Source organism: Ursus maritimus, unplaced genomic scaffold (assembly GCF_017311325.1).
Source record: "Ursus maritimus isolate PB19 unplaced genomic scaffold, ASM1731132v1 scaffold_27, whole genome shotgun sequence".
Taxonomy (NCBI): domain Eukaryota; kingdom Metazoa; phylum Chordata; class Mammalia; order Carnivora; family Ursidae; genus Ursus; species Ursus maritimus.
In genome coordinates, this window is record NW_024425230.1 from 18,120,680 (window position 1) to 18,145,632 (window position 24,953).

Here is a 24,953-nt window from a genome sequence, read left to right on the forward strand (position 1 = left end):
GAAGCTCTCTGAACCCCATACTGTTGGGATTTTATGGAGGCTTCTTCATGTAGCTGTGATCAATTATTCACTCTTTTCCAGCTCCTCTCCCCACTCTAGAGAAGTGGGGATAGCCTGATCCAGGAGCCCACCCAGAATCATCTCATTAGAACAAAAGATGTTCCTAATGCTCTTATCACTTAGGAATTTACAGGGTTTTAGGAGCCCCATGTCAGGGACTGGGGATGAAGGACAGCTGTATATTTCCTACTCTGAATCACAATATCACAATCATCATGGGACCTACCTCTTGCAAATCCTCTATTCTGTATGTATGAACTGACTGTGTACACAGTAGCTTCCCTCCCTGGGTTAATGAGTACTAAAAGAGATAAATATCCACCACACTACCATTTCACCTAGAAATACCTCCCCTGCTCTCTCAGTTTTTGTTCACTGTCTGCCTTCATGTCCTCCAGAAACGTGACTGCTGCTGATCAGTAGAGGGTCCCCCAAGGCGATTAGAGCAGAAAGAGCAAGTTATCTTCAGGGTCCTATTTATTCCAAGCCCCAACCACAGTAATGGGGATTTTGATAGAGAATTAGAATCTGAAAGAGGAAGGAAGGAGGAAGGAAAGCAAAGAAGGAAGGAAAGGATGGAAGGATGAAAAGAGGGAGGGAGGAAGACAGGAAGGAAAGGAGGGGGGAAGGAGGGAGGGAGGAAGAGACGGAGGGAAAAAGGAAGGAAGGAAGGAAATAAATTAATTCTGGCACTGAAAAGTACCACAACCAAAGTGAAAGTTTCTCTAGATGGGATCGTTAGCAGATCTGCGGTGGCAGGAGAATCAGTCATTAAACTTGAAGGTCAATCCAAAATTACTAAACTTAAATAATAGAGAAACAAACATTGAAAAAAAAAAAAGTCAACACCCTTCGAGGCCTGTAGGATAGCATCCAGTGTAATACTGAATAGAATAATTAATCAAAAAGATATAATGAGTGTAAGTGAATGTGTAGACCCCAAAATACATAAGCAAAAATTGATGGAATTGAGGGAAGAAATTTAAAAATTTAGTAATAATAGTTGGATATTTTAGTACTCTTCTCTCAGTAAGCAATAGAACAACCAAACAAAATTAGTAACTACAGAATACCTGACCTGATTGATACATATTAACAATTCTCAAAACAGAAAAATATACATTGTTTTTGAGTCCACATCAGAATTATCCTAGGTAGACTTTATGCTAGACTATAAAACCAGTCTCAGTATGTTTTAAAGGACTGAGATCACACAAGTATGTTCATTTACCATGACAGAATTAAATTATAAATCAACTTTTGTAAGGTTCTGGGAGATGTCTGAATATTTAGAGATTAAACACATACTCCAAAGTAACTCCTGGGCCAAAGAAGAAATCAGAAGGGAAATTAGAAAATGTCCTAAACTGAATAAAAATAAAAATACAGTATATCAAAATGTGTGGTATATGGTTAAAATAGTGCTTAGAGAAAAGTTGTAGCTTTGAATGCTTCTGTTAGAAAGGTGGAAAGATCTAGGGCACCTGGGTGGCTCAGATAGCTAAGTGTCTACCTTCGGCTCAGGTCATGATCTCCAGGTCCTGGGATCGAGTCCCATGTCGGGCTTCTGGCTCAGTGGGGAGTCTGCTTCTCCCTCTGCCTCTCCCCCTCCGCCAAAGAAGAGGGACAAACTACTGATACATTCAACAACGTAAACTTAAAAAGAAGTCAGAGGCAAACAAAAAGTGTAGGATTTAATTTACATGACATTTCTGAAAAAGGCAAAAATTACAGAATTCAGAAGCAGATCAGGGCAGGACTGACTGGAAGTGAGCAGGAAAGACATGTTTGTACGGTGATGAAAGTGTTCGATAACTGGATTGTTGGTAATGGCTGCAAAACTATATACGCTTCCAAAAAATCATCACACTGTTCACTTACCTCAATACAGCTGATATATGTATTTTTACAAGTAAACATTTATTGATTTTCCACCGTGTGCCAAGCACTGTGCTACGTATTTAGGTAACGAAGCTGAGGAAAGCATGGACTCTAAGAAATAACAGTTGGGGAGAGAGGCAGATTATCAGAAACTTAAAAGGACAGAATAATAAATACAAGAATGGAAATATTAGGAGGTAACACAGAAAAGATTGATTAACTCTCTTTCGCTGCAGAGTTGAGTAGATGATCCCAATGGACCAGTGTTTGAGGGGCAAATATGAATGAGCGGTGTTAGGATGGTCCCTGAAAAAAAATCAAACATCACGAATGATTTTTTTCTTTATTCATTTTTTTAATTGTATTATGTTAGTCACCATACAGTACATCATTCGTTTTTGATGTAGTGTTCCATGATTCGTTATTGGTGTATAACACCCAGTGCTCATGACAATAGGTGCCCTCCTTAACACCCATCACTGGGCTAGCCCACCCCCCAACCCCCTCCCCTCTGAAACCCTCAGATTGTTTCCCTGAGTCCATAGTCTCACCTGGTTCTTCTCCCCCTCTGAGTTCCCCCCCTTCAGTTTTCCCTTCCTTCCTCAAATTTTGATATGGTTTCACTCGTATGTGGAGCATAAGGAATAGCACGGAGGCCGTTAGGGGAAGGAACGAATGATTTTTAATTAAGTTTGACTTCAAGAGAAATCTGAAGAACTAGAATGACAGGAATCCTGTGATAATTAAAACCTGAGCCTTAAAGAGTTTTTACTGCTAGATGTGGATCACAGTGAATGGAGGAGAGGTGGCTTGAAATCAGCCCTTGTCACCCCTGCCTGGGAAGCGTCTCTCGTTTGTGACATTTCCTGGCATTGATCTTCATAAATTTCCAGTTGTGAGCAGTTGCAGAGATAACACCTGTGGGCAGTACTTACACAGCCGAGCATGTGCTAGGCACTGTTCAAAGCACCCCATGTGCGTTTATTCTTCCCAATCTTCCCAACGACCGTGTATTCTCAAATAGTCTGCAGCCATAGGGCATGCTTAGCCAATGTTTGCGGAGTGAATAGGTACTTTGAGTAGCATCCCGTTTCACACAGGAGGGAGGAGAGATGCAGAGAGGAGCTATAATGTCTAAGGGACCCATAGGTAGCAAGAGCTGGGATGGGGACCCCGGTGACGGCACCAGAGCTTACCTCCAGTTCTGACCTCAGTGGTCTTCTAAAGTGTGTGCTCTATGAGACAGAAACTAAATCAGGAGTCCACTATGCTGCAGTTCAGAATGAAAGAGGCAGTCAAAGCAGAAATGGGGCTTCCTTGGGAGTTTAGTAAACAGGGGATTATCTCAGTGAAGGGAAGGGAAATCTACAATGCAAAGAGATGTTTTCAAAACTTTTTTCCATCTTCAAAGTTTGAGTATTTGAGCAGAGTGACTCCCCTCTCTTCTAAATGTTCACCCATCAGCAGATTCCACTGTGAAGAGCACAATAACAACATTGCACATTTACTGAAGGTTCCAATTGCTTTAGCCCTTCACTCAAGGTAGGGACTATTCTTACCCTCCCCCTTCTATGATGACAGAAATGAGGGTTAGCAGAGTTAAATGACCTGCTCCAAGTCAAGACTGCAGAGTGTGAATCAGAATTCATACTTTTGATCCCTAGTCTCAACCATGCCCTTGCCACATGCTTAATTTGGAGAAAAGAGAAGGCAGTTGAGTTCTGTAGGGTTGACCACAGGGAACCAGAGCCCCAGAGAAGGCCTCTCCCTGGAAATGAGCTCTGAGCTAGGAGCTGTCTGGTGAGTTCATAGTCAGCACATCTTTGAGAGTTATAGTTTCTGTGAATTTGGAAAACCAGACAGGGCTTAGAAGAGTCAGCAGAAAGCAGATGAATTGAAATGCATCCCAGGCTTCTATAGTGAGCCTCAACACCAGAATTAATGATCAGATCATCCCTCCCCCACCAGCTGAGGTTGCTCTTGACCCAGCTGCTCCTGGACAAATGGGATTCAGTGTCTATGGGGATGCAGAAGACTCATTCTCAGGGCTGCTTCAGGTCTAGTCTTTTAATCCCTGCTGGGTGTGTGTTGAGACCCTGCTAAATGCCGGTTCCTGGGCCATGCTGTGTGTACATGATGTCATTCATTCCTTGTATTCCTTTACACACCCATGAGATTACAATACCTATTTCAGAAGTAGTTCTTGGCAGTGGTTAAGCCAAGCTCGTGTGATCTATCTTAGAAATCTGGGTTGGGGCGCCTGGGTGGCACAGTGGTTAAGTGTCTGCCTTCGGCTCAGGGCGTGATTCCAGAGTTCTGGGATCGAGCCCCACATCAGGCTCCTCCACTAAGAGCCTGCTTCTTCCTCTCCCACTCCCCCTGCTTGTGTTCCCTCTCTCGCTGGCTGTCTCTCTCTGTCGAATAAATAAATAAAATCTTTAAAAAAAAAAAAAAAAAGAAAGAGATCTGGGTTGACATTCTGGATTTGTCCTTACTAGCGCTGTGACCATTGAAAAGATACTTGTTGGACCTCTATATTATGAGATAATAACAGAACTTACTTCAAAGCCTCGTGATGATTAAAAGACCTAATGCATGTAAAATGCATAGTAAGTGTTCAGTGGAAAGGTATCTATTAGAATTTTTCAAGTTTTGGAAACCCAGATTAAGTTTAAGGGCACAGAGCAAGTGGGAAGGAAAAAGTTGAGGGTCCCAAGTCTTTTTCCATCCAAGATGGGAGATCCCTGGGAGCTTTGAAATAAGGCTCCAGTGGATCAATTCATATGTAGAGTTCATCTATTTCTTATTCATTTACAAAACAGAACAAGACAATCTCCAGCTATTATAGCTATCACTGTCTTCATTTCTCACTCTGACATAGATCAATTTGTGTGAAATCAAAAGAGAAATGGAATCAGGACTGTATTATCAATGCGGTAGTAGTTTTGGAGTCCATTATTTAATGAATGGATAAACTGTTGCTCTGGACATGTAGGAGAGATACTCCAGCTGCACCTTGTAAATCCCACCTCCTCCAGGCTCCAATGAAGGGGTCGTAGCTTGTAGAGCTTTCCAAGATACACACCATGAAATTGAACATGTGGTCATTTGCACAGGGGCTATATGAGCTAAGAAAATCAGGTTCACTTAAGAAAGAAAGGAGAGAGCATTTAAATAATGTCTAATTAGACTTTTTACAGCAAGGTTAAATGTTGATAAATTAAAACTATTTTCAATATTTTTGATCACTTTAGTTGCTATATATATAGCACACACATGTGTATATATATATACACACACACACACACACACCTATCTATGTTACATATAGGGGTGTGTGTGTATATATATGTGTGTGTGTGTGTGTGTGTGTGTGTGTAAGCAGTCCCCGAAAGGTCTGGACTAGCACATTCTATTTATTTCAGGAAATAATTATGGAGTGCCCTCCATGAGCTGCACATCTTTGTGTGCAAAGATTTTCCTGTGAATGAGACACAGACCTGCCCTTATGGAACTTCTGGGCTGCAGAGGAGATAGAAAATAAACAGCTAATTACGTGAACATTAATTTTACTGTAATTGTGATGAACACTTTGAAGGAGAAAAATGGGGTGAAGGAATCACAGGGAGAGAGGGACAACGGTGGCTAGATGAAATCAATTATGGGGACAATTGTGGAGACTCAAGTGAGGACATTAACAGCTCATTTTCCAAGTTCAAATGATGCTGTAGGTCTGCAAGCTATGTGGGAACATAAAGATCAGACTAAATTATGTGAATAATTATGTTAACATATACCTATATCATAGGCAATTTATAATATAATTAATAATTGTATTAATCTTTATATTAATGTAATTAAGTTATATTAAGCATGGGGACAGTAAGAACCCAGGGATATTAAGAGATTTGCTCAGTGTTCCAGAAATTAACAAAATTGCATTTCTTTAAAAATAATTTCTTAATTCAGATTCTCATTCTGCTGTTCCACCTTCTCCCCACAATTTGTCCAAAAGCCTGAAGTTTCACTGTTTGTTATCGAATGTGCATAATTTCATATTATGTGCTAGTTTGTGGATATTCTGTGAACAGAGAAGTAGAGAACCCTTCTTGCTAATGTCACAGAAGTTTGGGACTATCTAGGTCCATTATTTCCACTAAGGCAAGGGCCTGATGTGCTATCAAACTCCTGAGTCATCATCCTTGGATGGGGGAGGTCTGGTGACTAGGAGCCCGTCTCTGTCAGTCGGAGAGTGGAAAGGGTCTACAGACACTTCCTAAATATAGATTATGTGGTCTCACATAAAACTTTTCCTCCCTAGGAAATGGTGAGATAGAAGAACCTAGAGAGGGGGGTGCCTGGGTGGCTCAGTCAATTGAGCATCCAACTCTTGGTTTCGGATCAGGTCATGATCTTGGGGTCCTGGGATCGAGTCCCACATCAGGCTTCCTGCTCAGCAGGGAGTCTACGTCTCCCTCTGCCCCTCACCCTGTTCATGTTCTCTCTCTGTCTCTCTCTCAAATAAATAAATAAAATCTTTAAAAAAAAAAAAAAAAGCATCTGCCTTCTACTGGGGTCATGATCCCAGGGTCCTGGGATTGAGCCCAGTCTTTCTCCCTGCTCCATGGGGAGCCTGTTTCTCCCTCTCCCTCTGCCCCTCCCTCGGCTTGTGTTCTCTCTCTCTCTCTCTCTCTCTCTCTCTCTCGTGTACATGTACTCTATCTCTGTCATGAATAAAACTAAAAAAAAAAAAACCAAGATGAGACTAGAAAGTTCATTTTGGCAGTCATACCCTTTTAGGAAACTTTATATGCGACCCTCGGTGATTATCAATGACTTGTATATCCCTGGGATAAGTAAACAGTCCATAGTCTGACTTAGACCTAGAAAACCATGTGTGGTTTTGGGTGGGGTCCCTCTCTAAATTTCAGTCTCTGTGAAATCCATGGCTTTCCATGGAGTTTAGCACAGCAGTGTATGAGCTGAATGTGCATGCAACATCGGTCCACAGTGATGCCGAAACATGGAACTGAAAGATCATGGCCTTTGGAGTTGGCCAGGTTGGCATTTGGCTCCCATTCCAGCCTCTTTGTAGTTGGACTTAAATGCTATTTCTTTCTTGCTTTTCTAAGTCTCCGTTTCCTCATTTAAGAGCGAAAAAACAACAACAGACCCCTAGTATCCATTTCTTAGGGTTGATGTAAGATTTGCAGCAGTATATATTAAGTGTTTGATATATTGAGATGCTTAATAAATGTTGAGATGCTCTTTTTTATGATGCACATCCCCAACTCGTCATTTTATTTTTTTATCTCAGACTCTTCCCAAAATCCTTGATGAGCTAGCCCCAGCGTTCACAATGAGCAGCTGCAGCTTCCTCGTGGAGAAATCCCGAGCCTCCACAGCCCGGGTGGTGGTGTGGAGAGAAATGGGGGTGTCCAGAAGCTACACGATGGAGAGCAGCTACTGTGGTTGCAACCAGGGACCCTATCAGGTATGTGAGGCTCCGGCATACGCATGCTTTCTGTCCAGCAGCAATATACTGTAATGGGGGGGGGGGTGGAAGAAGTCTCCTGGTTGTCTGGCCCAGCGACCTGATCTTGCAGAACGAGCTCAGTGGTCGTCTTCACTGGCAGCACCCGTCTGTGTTGATCCTGCAAGCAATTTGTACGTGCCTGCCTGTTTGGTTTCTCAATCATCTGTCCTTACCAGCAAGTGGCAGGGAGCCTCCCTCAGACATGTACCCCCAGCTTTTATGGACCTTCTGCCTGGCCCTGTTCTATGCCTGGGGATCTCTTGTTACCCTGTGCACCAGTCGGCGAGCTCCCCTTGCATCATCAAGGCCGTAGGTTGGTGCATACGTACTGTACTTTACACCCGTGTGTTGTATGCCTCTATCTTATGTGCTTATCTAAATCAGCAGCTCTCTGCTACCCTGCTGTCCCCAGAGTGCACAGAAGTGAGTACATGACATGCATCTCCCCAACACAAGTGGGTCTGGGACGCAGGCTCTCGTGTCAAGGGAGAGGCTCGTATAAATCATGTTCTTTCTACAGCTATATTAACTGCATGAGCAGCTGGAAAGCTGCTGTGGCAGGCCCTTCTAGCTGCTCTTCCCACTCCCCCACTAGAGGAGCATAAATAAGGGACACCGTGACAGTGCCATGGTAATAGATTCTTTTAAATTTGTTAGGCGAGCTGACAGACTTCCATTCAACCCCAAGGATACCTGGACCTTACCCGCATTAAAGCGCATTGTGCTGGCTTTGATATTCTCCTGGAATAGCCAGGAAGCACTTGGCATCTACATGGCCCTGTGCTTGTGAAAATCTGTTAGCTATCAAACGGAGTATAGGCAGTGACAGGCGATGAATATTATCTAGCTGCCCACCTGGCCAAAGAGTTTTTTGGATACACAGGTCTACTGAACCACCAGCTTTGACCTATTAAATTCTGTTAAATAACCAGCTCGTTTAAGCAGTTGCTAAAAATAAATGTTCTGTTATTGAATTAATAAATTATTAGATCTGAATTAATACATTTTACCCACATGAATGTCGATGCAGAATAAGAAGAGATCATGGGAGGGGCATGGAATTAGGTACCAGCAGACCTCACTTTTCCACTTATCAGCAATGCTGCAAGCCACATACCTCTACGAACCTGTGTGTCGTGTATCAGATACTGATATTCATAAGGATTCCTCTCCTCCCCACTGCACAAGAGTTTTGTAAAGGCCAAAAGGGAATGCAGATAGGAATGCACCTGGAGGTGATATCATCAGGGATATGTTTGGTCTCTTGGCATTCAAAACCCATAGGACTGGGAAAAATAAGCTTGGGATATTGTGACTCTAAGGCCTGATGGATATATACTTGTATCCCTCTAGCTGTGTGCCTCTTAAAGGATAGGGGCCAGTCGCTTGTTTAAAGGACAACTGCATGCATCCTTCACAGATCTATTAGCTTGGTGACTCTCATTGACTTTGTTTCTCCAAGCCCCGGTTCAGGCTAACAGCTTCTGGTCAGATAAGCTTCAGTGCCATTCACCATAAGTCAACTAGAAACTCAAAGTCCTTTGGAGTTGTTTGAAAACTAAATGACTCATAGGTTCAGGCCCCTACCAACCCCCCATCTTCCATGTAACACACACAAAGGCTGTTACAAATGACAAAGAATGAAAGACGCGATGGCTTCACGTATCAGCTCAGCGTTTGCCCTGTGAAATTGTCCACGTGGCCTTGGCATGAGGTCTTTGTAGGAAAGGATGGAGAGGAATTGGCCAGAGAAAGCTCTAATGGTGCCAGACCTGGTTTTGCTTAACAATCCCATTCTCTGTATGAAACACCTCTCTGAATGGATTGGTTTTCTCTTTCCCTTTGTTTTTCTGTCCTTACAAACATTGTTGAGTCACTGAGCAGAATTGCAGACGGTGAGTAAGAGGATGATGAATAATTTTACATATGGGGGGGGCACGCCAGGGGAAGGAAGGCAGCCCAGAGTTGGGTGTTTTGGTGATTTTTGTTTGAGGTATATAATGAAGTCTATGAGCTATAAAGCAGTATAGAAATTTCCATCCTGAACATATTGCAAATGATTTTTGTACATTGAGAAGCTTAGTCCCAGTTGAGTCCTGAGGTTATTATTCTAAGGTCATCTTTCCACTTTTTGTTTAGCATTACCATTTATCCAAAAGATGGAGGATACTTAAATACACCCATGAGGGGCATTCCTTCCTTCCTTCATAAGAATATAAATATTTTTGCAGTTTCTCTGGTTAACGCGGCTTTAAAGTAGTTCCAATCACTTCTCCCCCAGCACACTAAGTACTTGATTTGTTAGTATTGAAATGAAATATCATTTCTTACAGTGACATTTATGTTGGAACTGCATTAAAGAACATAAGCTATTGCCTTCAAATAATTATTATTAATATGATATTTTCTCTTCTATTTTCCAGTCTATAGTTAGCTAATTTAAAAAAAAAAAATCTCTCCCTTTTGTCTCTTTGGAATATAGTCTCTACTGCTAGGTTATACACTTAGATCCATAATTTGTATTTAATATGGAAGTCCCGCCCACTGAGAGATTTACTTTACCTATTAGGAATGGGCCAAAAGCTATTGAGGCTGCTGAGGGGAAAAGCCAAAATGGAATCATGCATCCTCTTGGGGCTCATTTTTTTAGAGGCATCCAGTCTATGTGGATAGGTGTGTGCCTCACACTGAGCGTTTGAGACCTGGGGTCACATACCTGGTGTGTTGGCACATACAAAAGCATGTGACTGGGCCCGGGGGGGCTGCTTGTGGCTTAGGACAATGTGAGTACTCCCAACCAAGCAGGCTGTCCACATGCTTGTTGGCAGTGCTGCTGACTTGGGGGCAGAGTGGGTCTTAGAGGAAGGACAGAAGATGGGTGACTCGGGGGGGGGTCTGAAGATCTCAACAGATATATAAATCCCCCTACCTGCACACTTCCTCCATGGACCCCCCAGCAATCCATCCACTCCATCACCAACAGAGGGGTTTTTCAGTAACCCAAACCTATTCAAGTCACAGTATTGCCTATAGTCCTTCACTGTGTCTAGAGAAATTCCAGCTCCTTATCATGACAGGTAAGGCCTTTTGCAATCTCATTCGTTTCTTGAATGCTCAATACCTTGTTTAGCATAGTAGAGATGTTGAATCTGTGGGATGATTGACAGACGAATGGATAAATAAATGAACAAATGGATGGCGATTTCCATATAGAGTCAGATGATTACCCTCTCTGTCCATGAATCACTAGAAAAAGGAGGAATTGCATGGTCCAAATGTGATTAGAAGCCAATTTCAGGTGGAGATTTTTAGAGTCCTTGCAATGGGTAGTCATGGAAAATGTGTGGGTGAGAGAGGGAAGTGTGTCAGAATGCAATGCGGAGACCTCTCCGATCTGTCACTATCTGTGTGATCTGAGATCACCTAATATACGATTCCTTGAATGGATTCTAGTCCAAGCGGACTCTCACATGGCCACATTCTAATAACAAATGGTGATTCGACCGAGGGACTTCCGCTCGTACAAGGGGGGGAGGTGCTGCAGTGCACCTGCTTAGATCAGGACCAAGGTGCTTATTTTTCCAGCTGCTCACAGCTGGGTTCATCACCAGAAGTTGTCTGTAGCTGTTGGAAGCAGCCTTGACCAAAGCTACGGCTCCTTCATGTGAGCATCATGTATCCGATGGCAGGTCGAAGGTGGGTCCACAGGCCATGCCTCCTAGCCCCAGCTGGGAACACTCCACAGGGCTGTTCCAGCTCCAGAAACTCCCTGGAGGATGGCCCGGGGCCTCTGTCACAATTGTACNNNGGTTCAGCTTCCTCCTCTGCCCACTTCAGCTTTTGTCACCACTCACAGGTGCTGTTCCGGTGAGTGGTCCCCAGCTTACACCTGTATTTCCAAAAGGCTGGGATTGGGAAACAGATATGGGCACTAAGTGCTTCGTTAGTGAAGCTGGCTTGATAAGGATGAATTTCATACAGGAAACGGAGTCATCTCACTTGGCTTTCAGGGCTTCCAGTGTCCTCTTATTTATACTCTGCATGCTTAGCTGTTTCAGGAAGTGACCCCCACACAGCACTGGAGACCAAAGCTCAGTGAAGGGCCTCAGAGCAGGACCTCTGCTCCCCTCCTGCTCCCTTCAGAAGGCAGGCTGGGGGTACTAGTGTCCTGGGGCTGCCATCCCAAATCATCATAAATTGTTGGCTTAAAACTACATAAATGGATTCTTTCACAGCACTGGAGGCCAGAAGCCTGAAATCAGGGTACCAGCTACACTATGTTCTTTCTAAAGGCTCCAGGGGAGACTGTCCCATGCCTTTCTCTTAGCTTCTGGTGTTTCTTGGGTCGTAGATGCATCACTCCTTTCTCTACCTTTGTCATTGCATGGCCTTCTCCACTCGTATCCTTTGTTTTTTTTTTTTTTTAAAGATTTTATTTATTTATTCAACAGAGATAGAGACAGCCAGCGAGAGAGGGAACACAGCAGGGGGAGTGGGAGAGGAAGAAGCAGGCTCATAGCGGAAGAGCCTGATGTGGGGCTCGATCCCGTGACGCCGGGATCACGCTCTGAGCCAAAGGCAGACACTTAACCGCTGTACCACCCAGGCCCCCCTCCACTCGTATCCTTTGTGACATCTTTCCCTCACTTAAAAAGAGTATTATTTTGTTTATTTTTTATTGAAGTATCATTGACACATGATGTTACATTAGTCTCAGGTATATAATATAGTGATTTAGTAATTATATATATTATTGGTCTCTCCTCTGCTTATAAAGACACCAGTCATAGTGGATGTAGGGCCCACTGTACCCCAGTGTGACCTCATCTTAATTAATGACTCCTGCAACAACTCTATTTCCAGATCAGGTCACATCCTGGGGTTCTGAGAAGGACATGGATTTTGGGGGACACTGTTCAATCTAGTACACTGGGTCAGGCAAGGAGGTACAGAATATACAGATCCAAGAACCAAAAATAAGTTTTTTGGGATTTTTTTTTTTTTTTTAGATTTATTTATTTGAGAGAAAGAGATGGGCGGAAGGGGCAGAGGGACAGAGAGAGAGAGAATCCTCAAGCAGACTCCCCACTGAGCACAGAGCCCCACATGAGGCTTGACACAAGGCTTAATCCCTCGGTCCTGAGATCATGACCTAAGCTGAAACCAAGAGTTGAACACTCAACCAACTGAACCACCCAGGCAGCCCAGAAAGAAGTTTTTATTTCTGTCTTCATATTGTCATGCTGTGAATCTCTAAGCAAATTATGGTCACCCTTCATTTTACTGTACCTCTTGATCAAGAAAATAGGAAGTTTTAGATTTTCTTGGAACATCCTGGAAGACAGATTTGAGGGTCACTCCATGTATGATGAAAGCTGATTAGCACTGCTTGGGAATTGTAATATATAATATCTTGAAGCAGCAACAATGATAACAAACACATTTATGGGACTTACTGTGTGTTAGGCCTTTTTTCATATATTAAATTACTCTATCTTTGCTACCCCATGCCAAAATACTCTAAAGTTGGTTCTTTCTCATCATCATCATCCTTGTTTTCCAAATGAAGATACTTGAAGAGGCCAAGAAACTTGCTTGATGTCACACAGCTAGTATGTTTTAGAACCAGGATTTGAACCCAGGCAGGTGTGGCACTGGAATCTTGGCTTGGACCCCCATGCTTTCTGCCTAGTAGGATGTCACTGGTGAAAGTCACCCTGGGCTTTGGAGACAGGAGACCTAGCTTCTGCTTTTGGCTGTCACTAAGCAGGTCTGCAGCAACATGTTTCTTATTTATAATCAGAAGACATAATGAGAACAAAGAAATGGGCAGGGTCTCTGCTAAAATCATGCTTGGGAAAGGTTGCATTTGCTGGGTAGCTAAGGGACTTATGGACCACATAGACCAGGGTGACCAGGCTTGGTTCTGAAACCCCAAAGAATCTTTTGTGGCCCATTTTGGTTATATTTTTCTAGGGAGAAAATATTGTGCTTTTAGCACCGGTTAGCTAATTGTCAGAAGACTTTGTTCTGTCCTTCACATCCCTCCACCTGCCTTCATCCTGCTGTGAGACCTTACCCTTTCCTTTTTCTTTCCCCTCCCCTCCCCCTTTCCTTCCCTTTTCCCTTTTCCCTTTATTTTCCTCCTTTTCCTTTTCCTTTTCTACCTTTCCAGAGTAAACAAAGAGGAACTGGAGGGATGCAATACCTGTATAGCAGTAGCTGCCATCAGCAGGGAAAGTGGGGGAAGCGGAGCTAGTCTTCAGTAAAACGTCAACTTAAGTTTGCATTAATCCGCCTCCTAGGTGCTTTCCATGGTCACTTCACTTCCTGGTGACTTCTGTCCTTGGCCCATGAGCAAATGATTGCTCTCAACAGCTCCTTGGGCTTGCATGGCCTTTATTTGAGGACACCTGTCTTCCCCAAGCGTCCTAAACCCCAGAATTGCCTCTCTCCCAGGGTATGCACATATATACCGGGTCTTACAGACATACCAGTGGTTCTGAATGATGGCTTCATAGGGGGTGCATAACTTATTGTTTAGTGTGGGCACTTGTGACAGTTCCAAGGAGGGAACTTTAGCATTTAGCAGCCATGACCTTGAGACGGTTACCTGTCCTCTGTGACTTTTGGTTGTAAAAGTGATGTTCCTCACTGTTCCTACTTATGGAAATGTTATAAAGACTGAATGAGCTACTGCCTATAAAACATTTAGCACTATTTTCATACTAAACACTCAATACCATTTATTGTCGGTCTTATTATTGATTGTATGTGAGAATATTTAATGGTGGTTTTCTTTTTTATTTTAAACACAGATGCTTAGACTCCAATCCTTAGTCATAATTATCTTATTCATACCTTCTAATTAGAACCATTGAGGTTGGAGATCAGGTCTCTGTGATTTTATTCACTTAAATAGGAAGTCAGGGTTGAGAACCATAGATTTTGGCTTTTATAGAGACTCATATCCATATACCAATATTTATAGATTTAGTTATATCAAAGCCATTTCTGTGTGTATTACCTTGACATTTCCTCTACTGTCTACTCCTTATTCTACAAACTTCCTACGTAATCTAACCCATATTATAGTCAATTCATATATGAGGCCATAGAAAAGGGAAGGGGAATTTGCGAGCCTGAGTATAAGGGAAGGGGAAGGAAGGAACAAAGAGTGGAGGTCAGGACAGGGAACAGATTTGAATTTCTCCAAAGGTTGCTGAATTTAAAAGCCTATTCTAATCGTGAGCACAACTCAAGAATATATTTTGGATCACTGTTCTGTTGGAACCCATTTCTTTGTCCTACGGGCTGCCTCATATTAGAATATGCCTCTTTTTTTTTTTTTTTAAGATTTTATTTATTTATTTGACAAAGATAGAGACAGCCAGTGAGAGAGTGAACACAAGCAGGGGGAGTGGGAGAGGAAGAAGCAGGCTCATAGCGGAGGAGCCTGACGTGGGGCTCGATCCCATAACGCTGGGGTCACGCCCTGAGCCGAAGGCAGATGCTTAACCTCTGTGCCACCCAGGCGCCCCCTAGAATATGCCTCTTTCTAAGATCTGAATGGGAGTAGGGGGTAGGGAATCTCTTAATTTCATGAATGTAATCTGAGGCATAGTATTTCTCAAACTTTAATATGCATAGGAATTACGTAGGGGTCTTATATGATGCCGATTTCTGAACCATGTCTCCATGTGATCTGGGGTATGGCCCAGAAATCTGCATTTTATCGAGCACCCTTGAAGATTCAGATTCTGATGACCCAGGGCCCAGTCACTGAGAAATGGGGTAGGTTGCTAGGTTTTGCAGTTCCTGTTTTTGTCCACTTGCTCCTGATCTCCTTTGGGCTATTGAGAATTTTCCATGGCTTTTGTCATAAGTCTTAAATTCTCTGCTTCCCCCTGCCCTTGTGTGTGTGTGTGTGTGTGTGTGTTTCATCTGTGTTTTTAGGTTATTGGCTTAGCTCTTCCACAAGCGTTGTATTTAAAAACTGTCTATATCCAAGGAGAGTTTAAAAATGTTTTTGTTTGTCTGTTTTTCTAGCTCCTGGGATGTCCCCAGGTCAAGATTTCTTAAATTGCTTATGAAACCAAAGAGTGTAGGAACAGATATAATTACATACAAAATTGTTGGCCTATGTGTACATTTTTTCTGGGGGAGAGAATCTATAGTTTTTCGGACCTGCTTGAAAGGGTGGCTGACCCCCCCAGTGATCAAGAGCTCATGCCTTAGTTTACTGAATCCAAGATCTCCGGAAGGCCCTTCACAGCTTCCTGGTTTCTGCTCTTAATTCAGCTCTAGAAGTGCTTGGCTTGACTTTGTGAAAATCAGGCAGAGTCTGTCACTAGCTGACGACGTCTACCGCCTTATCAAGGAGCACAAGAACAGTGACGCAGCTCCTTCAGTGCATATTGGAGTTCCTTACATATAAATTTTGGGTGATTACGTAGGACACTCATCTTTTCAGGACGATGCTGTTCACAGGTGGTGGTTCTGACCCAGGAGCGGTGACATCTGCTTCAGCTGGGGTTTGTTAGAAATGCAGAATCTCAGGCTCAGGGACGGTGTTAAGATCTACATTTTAACAAGGTCCTCAGGTGACCCGTACCCCTAGGAAAGTCTGGGAAGCACTGGTGTAGAGCTCCCTTGGTCAGCAGGGAGGTGAGAGAGAGGGTTAGGGCTCAGGAAAGGGAAGTTGGGAGTTCTGCTTTTTTACTGGGGCAAGGACATTGTTTCCAGAATTTTTGTGAGCTAGAATGAGATGCTGTGTGTGAATGGGACTTAAGAATTGAAAACGACCCTCAGTTTGAGGCATTCTATTCTGTTGATCTGTGCCAACATTTTAATGCTAGATGAGTGTATTGTTTTTCCTCCCCACCATTCCCCCGACACTTCTCTGCTCTAACCTTCTCCACTCTGGGGCTTTGAAAAGAGGACTATTTTCCAAAAGCCTGTTTGGCCATCAGAATGGCACTCATTCCTTTGTAAATAGAGCATTTTAGTGTGAGCCCCTATTTGAACCATTCACGTCAATACCCTTTTCTTCCTAATATTATTAACTGTAATTCAACAAGTGTTGCCTTGGCGTTCTTTTTTAAACCTCTGTATAAGATCTCAAAGCACATTCTGAGCCATTTATTAACTCACTGCGGGCTTAATGACGTAGTGAAATAATGGTCTCATTCGGCAGCCCTCAATTCCATAATGCATGTCAGCATTATGGTAGAATATTAAAAGGAATTAAATAAAAATCAAGAGGCAGAGATGCTAATAAGATTGCCAGCAGGGGCCTTTCCTGGGATTACTAATGCCCTGGGAGCTGTGAATTTTAAATGCCCATTGTAGAAAATGGTTCATTGTATCAAAAATAAGGACAGAATCTGGCCCTTGGGATTGTCCAATGAGCCTCAAATGACCTCTGATCCTTTAAAAATAATTTGGCTTCAAAGGACCAAGAAGAAGAAAAGATGGTTTATCTCTGTAAATCTCACTTTCCCCATGTGATCAGTATAAGTGCAATCAACGAAATACTCTAAAGGAAAGGATATAAAACCAGAGAAAGGATTAATTTAATCTGGGGTTTTATGTAGCTTGTTTCATAGGGGAAAAGGACCAGCCAAACCTGAGATACGTTTCTTTGGTTCTGGCTACATGACAGAGTTCCTTGGAGTACCATCTCCCCACACGTGAGCTGAGAGAGGCAGAGTCCAGGTCCTGAGAGTTACCCACGGGATATTATCTCAAAGAAACAGAGCGGACCCCAGACCTTCCTTGACTGTGAAGGACAGGTGATGGCTCCATTCCTCCAGCCGATTTTTCAATATTCTCTACCAGATCTTCCCTCCAACGGAGTGGCCTCAAAGACTTCTGTTTTTTTAAAACTAAGCTGTAATTCTCTTTATAGGCCTGTTTTCCCTGAATGTAAATGAGAAGAGACTATTTTAGAATACTTTGAACCATTAGCTATTTTTATATAAACTTATACCTGTTTTATTGATTCGTTAACATACATTTATTAGGTAGCTACTTTGCTTTAAGCTGAAGTTTGCGACTGGGGATATTTACAGAAAACTAAAAACACTTGGTGAAGGCCAGACACATGGTCAATTCATCTTCATTCATTCTTTTTTCATTCATCATTCAATAAACATTAAAAAAAAATCCAGACAATATGTTAGGTGCCAAGAATATGACAGAGTGAAATTGACAGCTTCCTACTCTCTCAGGTTTATAGTCCAGCCAGAAAGGCAGTTAATTAAGTCAGCAGTAACAGCAGAGAGTAATATGAAAACAACTGGGTGCTGTAATATCACACAGAAGGAGATAATTTAGGGTTTTGCTAACTGTTGGTTGAGTTGAATATCAATTATCCACAAGTTATTTTTTGTGTGCGTGTGAAATTGGAAAAGGTAACTCACCTGGCAAAGTCGAAGGAACTTGTTTGAAAGGCAGGTTGAGTCAGGGAAGTCTTGATGTTTCTTTCACCTTACTTCACTTTCGTGCTATTTCTGGCTCATTTCGTATTTCTCAGTCTCCCCCTGGAATTCCATCCTGGGGGGGCACATGATGCTGGAGGACTCCGGAGCATGCAAGTGTGCTGTTCTACTCCTTCCTCCTGCATGCTCTCCGTACGGACACATGCAAGGCGTTCCTTCCATGTATTCCTAGGGAGCTGGCTCATAGTTCACCACACCTCCCTGAAGGCAGACCCAGAATTAGAAACATCAGAAATGTTTCAGAATCCTTCTTAGACTGGTCCTGAGTAGGGAAATTTAAATAACGGTAATCTTGATTATTTTCCGGAATGAATGAATGTCGATATGTCCCCGAGTATTCCCAAACACAACAGAAATCACAGTAATAAAATACCCTTTGCTTAGTGGTTTATAACTCATAAAACACTTGCATAAACTTTAATATTTCAGGGGAGCCAGAAAACCACTGCAACCTGAGCGTGAGGGAAAATGGGAGTGGGAGATAAGGGCAGTGAGCCTGGGATGACCTGGAAAGTGGTGCTGAGTGTTGCATTCCTGGGCCGGTCAAAGTGGTCAGGTGGGTTTGCTGGGCTTTGTGGCATGTGTCTGGATAAGGCTATATGCAGAACCATTTCCTGGAGGAGGTGTTGAGAAGGAAGAAGGACTTACCTGCCTGCTACACATGCCCCTCTTCCTGTTTCCCATTAGTTAAAGTGTGTCCCCAGAGAGGTAAGCTCACCTGTTCAAGTTCCATCATCAGGCCCCTTCTCCCAGCCACTCAGCTAAATCCGGAAATGGTGGGAGGTGCCCGGAGCTCAGGATGGGAGGCTGCCTGACCGGGCTTTATAATAGCAGCAATGAAGGAAGTCCTCCTAAGAACGCAACTGGTCAGCCCGAGGGTGTGGAAGCCTGAGGGTCCAGGCAGAGTTGGTGGCACCGGAGGCAAAGCCCACCACGGGGTCCAGGAGCTGACTTCACCAAGGGAATCAGGAGGCACCCAAGGTATGTCCTCTACAATTACCAAAAAAAAAAAAAATTATTCTATTTTTAATCATGAAAGCTAAGAGCACAAATAGACAACATTCAACAAAAATATTCATAACCTTTGATCCTAAAATTCCCACTTCTAGAAATTTAACGCCAGAAGTGCACAAAGATACAGGCACAAGGATGCCATCGCTTGTTAATGGTGAGAAAGGAGAAATGGCCTTCTTCGTGAAATAAACAGTCGTTTGTCTGAACAGCGTGTGACTCAGAAGGCACAAGATAATTGGGTTCACATGGGCTTTAGCATTTCTAGCCACTAGCTCCATCATTTACCGACTGTATTTAGGGTAAATTATTTATTCTTTTTAACCTTTAGTGTAGAAATCAGAAAAATGGGGCTAATGATTGTACCTCCCTCAGCACGTTTGTGGGTAGAGCGCTTAGGATAGCCGCTAACACAAAATACTGGCCAGTCCTTACCTTCATCAGCAGCAGCAGCCCAGCGGTCATCTCCCTCATATATTGTTACTCTCTGTCTACTGATGTGAAAACTGAGATGGAGAAAATCTAAGTGGCATTTCTTTTTCTTTTTAAGATTTCATTTTTTAGTAATCTCTACACCCAACGTGGGGCTCAAACTCACAACCCCGAGATCAAGAGTCACACCCTCCACCAAGGGAGCCAGCCAGGCGCCCCTTAAGTGGCATTACTTAATGCTTGACAACTTGTCAGTGGTGGGATTAGAATTTAAACCATTCTAATTAAAATGGAAACACGAAATCCTGTGTTCCTCAGTAACAGCACGTTGCCTCATGTTAATGAAATGTTGGGGTGATATGAGGCTGGGGCAAGCAGTTCTGGTGTTATGTGGCAACATGTGCATCTGAAAAGATCTTGGCAAAGTATCAAAACAGGAACTTCATGATGGATAATTGGAAAGTCCTACATTTGGTTAAAACAAAAAGAAATCACTCAGGTACAAGACGGTTTATTTAAAAAAACAATATTTAGAGGTTTTACTTACCGGTAATACAATATGATTAAAATGTGAAGTACGTTGCAAATGTGAATGTGATATTGGACTATGTTAAAATTATCGTAATTGGTTAGAACGAGAAGGCTGATATTCTGCCGTCTGTGTAATTGAGAAAATGTGTTCTGTCAGCAACAGGACTCGGCTTTTGAGAATTGTGGTAGAAATATGCAGTGGGCAGGTAAAAAGTGCCTTTTGAGCCAACCTAAGGATGATGGAGTTTATTTTCAAAGATAATAGATGTTCATCAGTGTAATAAAGGAGAGACGTACTGAGATCCTATCTGTCTTTTAACAGCTGTGTGCTGAAGGGGCCTGGCGGGGACAGAAACCAGTCAGGGCGCTGCTGTAGGTCCATGGCTGGAAGGAGGGCAGAGGTTTGGGAAGCAGGTGAGAGAGACAGACACATTCAAGAGGAGGTGGAACCGACCGGCACTGGTAAAGGGCTGGACGGGGTGGTGAGGGACGGAGAAGTGGGAACAACTCAGGTGACTCCCAGGTGGTGGGACTGGGTTCAAGATAGGAAACGTCAGGGAAATCATCTTATGGGCAGGTGTGAGAGAGGAAGGCTGACCATACGTATCAGGAAGTGCAACACAGGCAGGGAAACTGACTACTTCCTTGCATGTTACAGACGACATTAAACAATCAGAGTTTGGCTTAATAGATAAACTCTGTGGCCAGCTCACTGGGGGAAGTTCTTGATTCTGTGATCAGAACGTTAATGCGGGAGAATGTGAAGTTACTGCATTACCCTTATGAGGGACTTTCTAACATATGCTCATTACTGCTTCAATACAACTGACTTTATCCTCCTCGCAGCCCGATTTAAATTCTCAAGCTTCCTCCATCTATGCACTCCAAAATGCTTATTATAGGTTTCCTTATTGCTACTAACTTCCCAAAGCTATCTTGACTGAAGAAAGGTGCTCTGGGTCAAACCTGACTATATATATAGTCTTGGAAGTCTTGGAGATATGTATCTCCACACACACACACACCATACATAATATATAGTATAAGTATATATTTTTTCTAACCATAATGTAGGAAAATCAAAGGAAAAAATCAGTATGACCCAGAAATATGTATACATATGTCCACCATTGATTTTGTGGTTTTGATGTTTTTCTCTAGACTTGGACCATATGCACATCTTTTACCGAATTGTCATCAATCAGTACCTGTATTTGTGGATTATTCATTAAAAAATTTCTTGGGGGGAATTATTCATTTTTTAATTAACATTATGTCATAAGAGATTTCCAAATTTCTCTGAAGCCTCCATGCTTTTAACAAGCGCATTTCCCCCCCCCGCAACACTGCATTTATCACACTGCAATTTGCTTAAGATTGTTAGACGGGTTGCTTCTAAGCTTTTGGCTGTTTTATGCAAACTCTAGGAAGGAGTTCGTTATGTATAATTTTTCCCCACTCACCACCGATATTTTCAACTAATAGAGTTAAGAGTCCCAAAGGGGAGTTGGTAGGTTAAAGTGTTTTAAAAAGCATTATGGAACTTGTTCTTAGAAAATATCATTCACCCAATTGAGATTGGACCTGGCCTTGACCCCTTGGTCACAGTCAGTGTTGAGAAGTTGAATTTCACTTGGGCTTTTTAGTTTAACCATATACATAGCACACTTAAGCTAAATGAGTGGGCAAGTCAGCGTAGGAAGAAAGACAGGATAGAAATGGAATGGCTACTTTTATTTTAAATATTTTTCTCAAATTCTGGCATCTCTTGATTTTGGTAAGTTCCTTCTTCTTTTCCCCCAGATCAGCTAATGGGAAGCCCTAGTGCCTGTGTTTCTTATAAGTTTTTTATGTGATATGTTGCCAAAGAAAGGAATTCATGTGTTTGTTTGTCAATTTATCTTTTAGCTTTTGTGAAATAATACCCTAAAAGAAACCATTGAAACAACCGTCAGGTTAACTTGAAAATTGGATTGTCATTTCATCATTCATTTAGAATGTCCTTTACCACCGACAGTCATTGCCAATTACCATAACAAACCAATTTTGGGGTCCTAGCATTCCTTAAGGCACTCCTCCATCACCCTTGAATGGGTTGAGTACAGCTGTTCACAATCAACCCCATAAGATAACCTAGAACTAAAGCCTTTCTCTCCCCCAAATCTCCCTGATAGAGATACTTCCTCACTGGATCAGCATTGGCACAAAGAGAAGACCTTTGTAATTTTAGTTGTTAAACATTAAAGAGATTACCGCGGAAGGCTTCCTTCTAGGAAATGGAACACAGAAGACTTCTCTTCTTTAAGGATTCAGAATACAAGTTTACTTTGGATTACCAGGTTCATATGCAATGATTATGGATATATGTTGGCATGAGACATAAAGGATTACTGCTCCAAGGGTGATCTTTGTAGCTCAGATTTTCTCCAACTTGGTACTGCTATCATTTGGGGCTGAGCAGTTCTTCGTTGTAGTGACTGTCCTGTGCATTGTAGAATGTTTAGTGGCATCCCTGGCCTTGTCCCATCAAATACCAGTAACACCTCCCTAGACATGATAACCAAAACGTATCCAGACATTGTCGGTTGTCCCCTTGTGGGTCAGAATCAGCATTATTGAGAACCATGGTTTGCTACATGTTTCATTTCCCAAGTCCCCTCTTTGAGTCTCGGTCTCCCCATCGGAAAAATCAGGAGATTGAATTGGTTGATATCCATGTTACTCTCCAATTAGAAAGGTATTGGAACATTCTTGAGCCAGAGAAGTGGGCTTCATGTCTATATGATCTTCCAAACCCTAGACTTTTGTGATTCCTCGAGTTAAACAATCACAACAATGTTTTGAAAATATTTTCAAAGAAACACCAGTGTTATCATTGGGGAATACAAACAAAATGGGCTACTGTTTTCCCTAAGGGAGAAAAAAATTTTACAGACCGGGACTAGAAATTTTATTTGTGCTAATGCCCTAAAGTTTTAAGATTAGAAGCAAACTGGACTATAATGGAATCAGAAGATAGAAAAGTGACCAAACTAAAAATGAAATAGGAGTGAAGGAAAAGCTAATAGACTTCAAGTCTAAAAATATACACCTCACTTAACATCAACAAATGGGTAGAGAAAAAAGCTCAAGAAGTCCAAGAACTGATTTCCTAACAGCACATGTTTGCACTGGGAGTCTTGTTCTTTCATCATTTGGCTACTTAAGTTTCAAAGACTGGAGAGTAGGTGTGATATCCATCATTTGTGTTCAGGGTAGATGGGGAGGAGTGATTGATGAATTCAAGACCCTGGTGAGAAGTAGAAGCTCTGAAGTTCTACCATAGCTGTGAGGGTGGGTGGGACTGTGCAGACAGGTGACCAAGAATAGCAAGCCGTACTCCACATTCCACGGCCATCACCCTGCAAAGGGCTTTTGTAATGCTTAGTGTCTGGACACACAGGCTTGTCAGCACACCCCGTGCACTGAATAAAACCACTGGATTTGGGTCCAACTTCATAGGCAAGAACATTCGCATCTGAGAGAGAACTCCTGACAAAATTGAATCAGAAAGAAGAGGAAAGGATACTAAATCTCTGTCTTTTGCTCTCTTCTCTCTCTCCTAACCCTGTATCTAAATTATCCAGGCAGGGCAACTTCTAAGAGTCGTACAGTAAGCATTTGTGACTATGAATGACAAGTAATGTTATTTAAGTGCTTGACCTCATAATAACTCATCATACTTGTTACCATACATCTTACCTTTGCATGTGTTAGATGAACTGCCAGTATAAACCCATAAGGTAGTTGCTACCTCTTAGGATAAGGGAATTAGGGCAGAGAATAGTTAGGTAACATGTCCAAAGTCACACGGAGAGTAAGTTGAAAGAGCTGGGATCTGAACCCAACCAGACTCACTCCTGGAGTCTTTGCCCTTGACTGCTCTCTCGTGCCACTTGACTGAGCATGCTCCGGCATGGTCTTGCATCATCTTAACCACCACCTTATGAGTAGGTATTATTTTCATCTTTTTCCCACAGATTAGGAAACCTAAGTGCACAGAGGTTGAATTACTTGTCAGGGTCACATAGGAACAAAGTAAGGAATTGGGGATTCAAACTGGTTTAGACAACCCTCAGCCTTTGCTCTGACCTCCTCTGGAAGAGCTACAGGGCTTGTACGAAGCAACTTCGTAGTGTGGCAGATGTTGCTGGAGTCACACAGAGTATATGGGGTAGCATACCCTCCTTTTCCAGAAAAGAAAGGTGTGACATTTGGTTGCTTAGAAGGGAATAACCAAAAAGGCTTCATGGAGGGGGTAGTATTGGCTAGGGCTTGGGGAAATGGGCTTAATTTTATGGGCAGAGATTGCAGGGAGAACATTCTAGGAGGAAAAACCAGCATATGCAAAGGTACAGAGATTGAGTGGTGTAGGGTGTCCTTCTGGAAATGTCATCCAGCAGGTCATGGGGAGGTTTAGGGCAATGAGAGGGGTGCACCCTTTCCTGAAACAGACATGCTATGGCTTTCCTGAAGATATTCTTGAAAGGGCAGTAATTCAGGGAAACTTAGAACTCGGGAAAAAAAGTTCAGGGTACAAAGAGATAAGGGCACACTGACAAAAGCCAGTACTGTTGGATGGCCTCAGAAAGTGACCAGTCATAGTGAAGATGCTACCATGGGGACCTGTGTCGTTATCACCCAGCAGTGCCGAGGCTGGGTTACCTTCCAAAGTGGGGGCCTTTGGGGTAAAAACCCTGAAATGAGAGTCCCAGCCCAGGAGGAAGCTTCTAACTCTTCCACAGACCCTGAGGATTTACTAGAAAGTCAGAGTTTTTTTTTTTTTAGTCACCATTCTTTTTCTGAAACAAATAACTGGTATGTACGTGCGTCTATATGGAAAGTGTTACTAATCACTAATGTATATGTTCTGGATTGTCAGTGATTCTAAAGATTAACTCCTATAAAGGCATCAATAATGTTTATGTAGAATTGCCACAATTAGGGATAAGAGTCAAGTC

At 42.6% G+C, this 24,953-nt stretch overlaps 1 protein-coding gene across 1 annotated transcript in view; it reads left to right on the forward strand.

Moving 5' to 3' along the window:
* AGBL1 (AGBL carboxypeptidase 1) overlaps positions 1 to 24,953 on the forward strand; it is a 689,944-nt gene that overhangs the window by 385,547 nt on the left and 279,444 nt on the right. Inside the window, exon 21 of the mRNA XM_040642611.1 lies at positions 7,259 to 7,435. Within this exon, the coding sequence (XP_040498545.1) occupies positions 7,259 to 7,435 (177 nt within the window). The remainder of the gene's footprint in view (positions 1 to 7,258; positions 7,436 to 24,953) is intronic.